We start from the raw sequence: 6,691 nt of genomic DNA, 5'->3' as shown, positions 1-6,691 counted from the left end.
GGGTTCTCCAGTCTCTAAATTAATATGAGGTCAATAAAGTTGCAAACATAATTATAAAAGTAGTAGTAATAATTATATTTATTATTTATAATAATTAAAACATAATTATTAAAATAGTAATACCGCAGGATTCCCAACAACCCATAAAACATGTCATACTGTTTGATTACGGTTTTATATTCATATACTATGGTATTTACATGGTACTATTACAATACCATGACATTATCATGATATAACATGGAATGCTTTTGTTTGTGAAAATAGAACTTCAATTACAAGTGCTATTAACATACTACACAGAATCATTTATCATTGAATTGATATGCTTTCACTGAGACTGTGAACAACAATGGTATTGGATCAAATGTGATCATTAATCAAGAGAGGACCTTAAGTGAATTCATCAACCTGAAGTGTCTATAAGACACTGCGGTCTTCTGTTCTCACTGATTCATCCCATCTATTCAAGCGCTCACACAAGGACTTCTTTTCTCTCTCCTACACACACACACACACACACACACACACAACCCATAAAACATGTCATACTGTTTGATTACGGTTTTATATTCATATACTATGGTATTTACATGGTACTATTACAATACCATGACATTATCATGATATAACATGGAATGCTTTTGTTTGTGAAAATAGAACTTCAATTACAAGTGCTATTAACATACTACACAGAATCATTTATCATTGAATTGATATGCTTTCACTGAGACTGTGAACAACAATGGTATTGGATCAAATGTGATCATTAATCAAGAGAGGACCTTAAGTGAATTCATCAACCTGAAGTGTCTATAAGACACTGCGGTCTTCTGTTCTCACTGATTCATCCCATCTATTCAAGCGCTCACACAAGGACTTCTTTTCTCTCTCCTACACACACACACACACACACACACACACACACACGCTTCAGCCTCTCGACATGTGCAGGTCTGTGCCAGATTCTTCTGCACCCGACAGCCTTAATGGGGTCAGCTGACCTCTGCTCTCACTTCTCACCAGGGCCAGGCAGAAGGGGAATGCCTTTCTCCACTCTGAAAGACACACAAACTCCCACACATACTCTCATTTTACACCACCTTGACCCTGACCCTTGCAGCATCTTCTCGAGAGGAGCAGAGAAAAGAGCCCAGCTCAGCTGCAGCGCCATGAGCTCTTGAAGGAAGGTGAGAGGTCACTGGTGGGCAAGACGAAAGCCTTCTCGCGAATTGGAATTGCACCAGGCTTTGCCCGTGAAATATCACCACAGTCTCGATTTTGCTAAAGTTGCCAGGGTTAAAAATCAGTAAGTCTAATGAACTAGAGAGGAGAGGAGAGAAAAAGGAAAGGAAAGAGGAAAATGGCAGGAAAGAGAAAAGCGAAACACAAAGGAAAGGGGAAATTGCAGAACAGGAGAAAGGAAAGGAAAGGAAATTATGTAACAGGAAAAGGACAAGAAATGAGAAATGCAAAAGCAAAAAGACAAAATATGAAAACGAAAAGGGGAAAATAACAGGCAAGAGGAAAGGGAAAAGTAAGAAAAGGCGAGAAAAGGGAAATGGAAAGGATCCGAAAAGAAAAAAAGGGGAGCGAAAGAAAAACGAAAATGACAAAACATGAAAAGGAAAGGGGGAAATAACAGGACAGGAAAAAGAAATATGAAAGGAAAAGGAAAGGATCAGAATAGAAAGAAAAGGAGACAGAAAGGAAAGTAGAAAAGGACAAAACATGAAAGGGGGAAGGGGAAAATAACAGGACAAGAAAAAAGAGAAAGGAAAAGGAAACACAAAAATAGAACAATAAAAGGAAAGAGAAAAATTGTAGAAAATGGGAAATGGAAAAGAAAGTTGATATGACAATGACAGGACAGAAGACAGGTCAGGAAAAAAGAAATGGAAAGGAAGGAAAGCGGAAAGGACAGTAAAATAAAGAGGAGTGATGAATGTTACTTTCCCTGTAAAAATGGTATCAAAGGCAAAGCCTGCTGAGAAGATCTGGTCAGTCACTGATTTTTATCCGTGCGACTCTCACAAAAAGGACATGGTGCCAGCGTGCTCTTCTGCTATGATCTGTTTACAAGAGTGTCACACAGACAAATGCAGAGTTCATATCCATCACGCACAGTGTCACATCCCTGCAGAGAATGAGTCACAACAGCACCACACAATGCTCACATGCCCAGAGAAAAGAGGAATGAAAACACATCATGTCCTCACATTTACTCATTACTTGAACTGTCACTCTCGAACGTTGGCTAAACGAACACACGGAATGGGGCGAAATCATTTCGGCTGATGTTTCTTTATGCAACACAACATGCAATAGACAAACAGAATAAAGAGGGGGGAGAATGCCTGAATACTTTTTATTATATTTCAATAGCTCTGCCGTTTCCCTCCATCCTTGACCCCTTTTCTCGGCTGCCGCTGTTATCTGAAATAATGTCAGGCCATCCTTAGAATCTATTCATCAGTGCAGAAAGAAGCTGCCACTGACATTGATAAAAAATACCATCTGTGCTTCGCAGGGAGGAGAGACAGAGAGGTAAAGCTCACCCCCTCCTCATTCCTCTTCATCAATGCAATTTAAATTGAAGAGCTCAGTGGTAATTAAATTCAAGCTGGGGTTACAGTGGGGGTCGAAGACACGGATTCGACACAACTGAGAATGCGCAGAGAGGACGCCACACAGAGGGTCAAGGTTCACCAAAGGCAGCCTCGGCCAGCCAGTTCCCATTCATTCATACAACCTGTCTGCCTATGCCGCACAAAAGCCTTCTGACATTTAAAGAAATGAATAAAAACGACAGAGAGAGGGAAAGAAATAAGAAAAAAATCAATTATTCCAGATTTTTCCCCCTCCACAAACTGACCTTTTCTCTCTAACATCCTCTGCCAGTTGTTTGTTGGACAGACTTCAAAACTGCCAATAGTGTTTAACTCATAGCTGGCCCTATCAAGGGCTCTCATGTTCGAGAACAGGATGGAAGGAAGGAGGAAAAGTCAATAACAATTTGGGGGATCCAGTTTTGTGAAATTATTTGTCAGCACAAACACAAAGCGCATGACTAGCAGCAGGTCAGGGGGATTTCGGTGGCGGGGGCCGGTCCAGGGCCCCCCTCTTCTAGTTAAAGCCAGCTTTACTCATTCATCTGTTCTCCCTCGAACGGCCGATGCTGCCCTCTCCTCCCTCCGCTAATCCAGTTACCGTATTCACACGCAGTACCCTCTCTCTTTTCATTACAGCAGATCAGAGATTGAAAAGCGATTCCTCAATCTGTCTGAGGATGAGATCCAAATTGGATCGGGCTAAAGTGAATGTGGCAGAGAGGGGAAAATAGGAAAGAAAGATGATGTGACTCATTTTTACCCTTTAGAGCTGATGGCCTCATAGTGCATATTCATAGTGTGTATATATAGGTAGATGGCCTGTTTGTGGGTAAATGCCACACACCATGATTGACAAGAGGACAAAGGCTCACTCCTGGGGTCTGAGGTCACTTCCTCAGAGTACTGCAATTGTTCTCTGGAGTCAGACTCTTAAACATCAATGTTCTCCAAAGGTGTAGATCTGCTATACACAAGGGATAAAAAAAGAAAGTATACTTCTGTTAAAAAGCTAGGGGTTATTTATTTATGTATTACCGTTTTTGAAAAATGTCACTTATGCTCATCAAGGCTGCATTAAATTGCTTAAAAATACAGAAAAACAGAAATTGTAACCGAAACAGTATTGTGAAGTAGGCTACTATTACAATTTAAAGTTAGCGTTTTCTATTTTAATATATTTTAAAATCAAATGTATTCTTGCGATGGCAAAGCTGAATTCTGCAGCAGCTTCAGTGTCACATGATCCTTCAGATATCACGCTAATATGCTGATTTGGTGCTCAAATATTTTTTATTGTTGAAAAAAAGCTGCGTAATTTTTTGTGATGCATTTTTTTCAGGATTCTTTGATGAATAAAAAGTTCAAAAGAACAGCATTTATTTCGAAATTGAATTTTTTATAATAATGTAAAGGTCACTTTTAATCAATTTAATGCATGCTTGATGAATAAAAATCTTAATTAAAAAACGTTGGCCTCCAAACTTTTTAACGGTAATGAATAAGCATTAAGATGCATGAATAAGATGCATCCTGCACATAAACATGTTCACATCATCATTAAAAGTTATGTTCAAGCTCTTAAAGGGATAGTTAAACCAAAATTGTCCAATGATCCAATATATTTTTGAATTCCACTGACTTGCATTGTATGGACAAAAACAGAATTTATTTTTCTGCACAAAACATAAATAGCCTAAAACAATACAACTATGCTCAAGATAGAATTAAGGCAAAAGAGGAAGAAAGTAAGACTTGCCAGGTAAACTGGTTTGCACATTATGTTCCCTTCACTTCTGAAATGATGGCTATGTGCCTGGATTAAGCATTCTGACAGCTTCGCATTTACAAAACCAACGACACTCACTTTTAAAGATGTCTCTGACCTCCCTAGATCTTCTCAAAGTTGACTTGTTCAAGTATAAGAGGCTCTGTCCTTCTGCTGGCCTTCAGTTTACAGGAACACATTCATCTCAGTGCAAATCCATTTCCTATTCTCTAGCTCCAGGTCTTGTGTGCTGAAGATAGCCCTCTTTATCTGTTCCTCACAAAACACCACTAAAATTACACCCCTCTCCTGAGACTGAGGGGAAATGTGCTCCACTCTAAGTGCAGAGCGTTATTTCATCACCGCGCTTCACAGATCAACTTGGACTGAGTCTGGTCGAAAGCCAAATGCGTCCCTGCATCCCCCTCCTTGGCTTCAAAACCATTCTGGTGCAAAATATTCTGACAAAGTGCAAAGAACTGAAAAGTAATTACTTTGGGTTTAGTGACAATAATACAACAGCTGTACTCAGTCCAAAATGCTCCAAGCTGTGCTAGTTCTGGTCGGAAATGTGATCCGTGTTGAGAAACATTTTGGCAAATGAGATGATTGTACTACATTTGAATACACAGACAGGCCAGGAAATAATAATATTGTGCATGACAGCTTTTCATGAAAAAGGCTGAAATTTATTAGATGTTATTTTTAGATTAATTTAGTATTCATATTTAATTAAATTATCTATTATTTGCGTTCCATGCATAGTCTAAAATTGACAGTATTAAATCTGTCTTACACTTTGCTGCCATCTAGTGGCATATAAAACTTTATAATGCATAAGCACACTTAATGTAATAACACAAAGATTTATATAAAAAAAATCTTAATTAGGCAGATGATAAGGTTATGTTGTATATAATTTTCCCAGAAAATTACAGTATGATTATTGGTACGTTTGTCGAACCAGGATCCAGAGTAACAGCAGCAATGAGCACCCTTGCTAACGGTAACAATGATGCATACAGTACAGTGTTTTCATTGTGTCTCAGTAGCTGTTGAGGATCTTCAGTATGTCCTGACTGAGTGCAGCTGAAGAGTGCTGCTGGACGCCAGGAGCTCCGATACTGGTCTCCCAGCAGTCAAAGCCACTGGCCTTCAGCTCCTCAACGGTGCTCTGAATCACTGAAGTATCTGTTTCTGAAAACAGAAAGGACAAAAACGTCCCCATCAACACCAAGGCCTAGAAAAATAATACTCAAAGAAACAGGAACTCCATGCTGAATTGTGTAAATGTGTCAATTCTGCATCTAATCTAATCTAATGTAATATTCTAAAAAGGTTGGTACATTTTTTTTAAAGAAATTAATACTTTTATTTAGCAAGGACATATTAAATCGACCCAAGGAGACAGTAAAGACATTTATATGTGTATCAGAGTTTCCACACCCAATCAGCATATTTGAATGTTTCTGAAGGATCATGTGACACTGAAGACTGGTTGCTAAAAATTCAGCTTAAATTACATTTTAAAATATATTAAAATAAATAAAAGGTTAATTTAGTAAAATTGTAATATTACTTCACAATATTACTGTTTTTACTGTATTTTTAATCAAATAAATGCAATCTTGATGAGTATAAGAGACTTCTTTCAAAAACATTATCAACATTATCAACCCCAAACATTATCACCAATTCCAGGAAAGTTGGGACGTTTTGTGAAATGCCATAAAATCAAGAATATGTTATTTGTTCATTCTCTTTAACCTTTAGTTAATTGACTAAAGTACAAAGAAAAAAAATTCCAATGTTTTCACTGGCCAACTAAATTAGACTTTGTAAATATAAAAAAATTTGATTTTGATGGCTGCAAATCACTCAAAAAAAGTTGGGTCAGAAGCACATTTAACACTGAGTCACATCAACTTCCTTTTAATTACAATGTTTAATTGTTTGGGAATTGAGGATACTAATTGTTAAAGGGGTCATATGATGCGATTTCAATTTTTCCTTTCTCTTTGGAGTGTTACAAGCTCTTGGTGCATAAAGAAGATCTGTAAAGTTGCAAAGACTAAAGTCTCAAATCCAAAGAGATATTCTTTATAAAAGTTAAGAGTCAACCACGCCTACCTAAAACGGCTCATTCTAACACGCCCCCACATGTCTACATCACCATGTGGAAATATTAGCATAATGCAGAACAAATGTGCATGCAAAAAAAGAAGGCGTGGTTTCAGGAACAGCAGTAGTGTTGATGCAGCCATGTCAGGGAGACGGTGTGTGTTTCAGTGCGAAAGCAAAAGCACTTTATTTG

The 6,691-nt window shown here is 38.0% G+C and overlaps 1 protein-coding gene across 4 annotated transcripts in view; it reads right to left on the bottom strand.

The window, feature by feature from the left end:
- Nucleotides 1-4,088: 4,088 nt before the first annotated feature.
- LOC107672634 (mevalonate kinase-like) overlaps nt 4,089-6,691 on the bottom strand; it is a 9,510-nt gene continuing 6,907 nt past the window's right edge. For 3 of the 4 annotated variants that reach the window (XM_016465920.1, XM_016465922.1, XM_016465921.1), the window contains exon 10: nt 4,089-5,574. In XM_016465920.1, the coding sequence (XP_016321406.1) occupies nt 5,423-5,574 (152 nt within the window). In that variant the 3' untranslated portion in view covers nt 4,089-5,422. The remainder of the gene's footprint in view (nt 5,575-6,691) is intronic. The other variant, XM_016465923.1, reaches the window with a different exon arrangement.

This window comes from Sinocyclocheilus anshuiensis, unplaced genomic scaffold, assembly GCF_001515605.1.
Source record: "Sinocyclocheilus anshuiensis isolate Anshui unplaced genomic scaffold, SAMN03320099.WGS_v1.1 scaffold100, whole genome shotgun sequence".
NCBI classification, from domain to species: Eukaryota; Metazoa; Chordata; class Actinopteri; order Cypriniformes; family Cyprinidae; genus Sinocyclocheilus; species Sinocyclocheilus anshuiensis.
The sequence above is the reverse complement of the archived record's forward strand: the minus strand, read 5'-3'. Positions and strand labels throughout refer to the sequence as shown.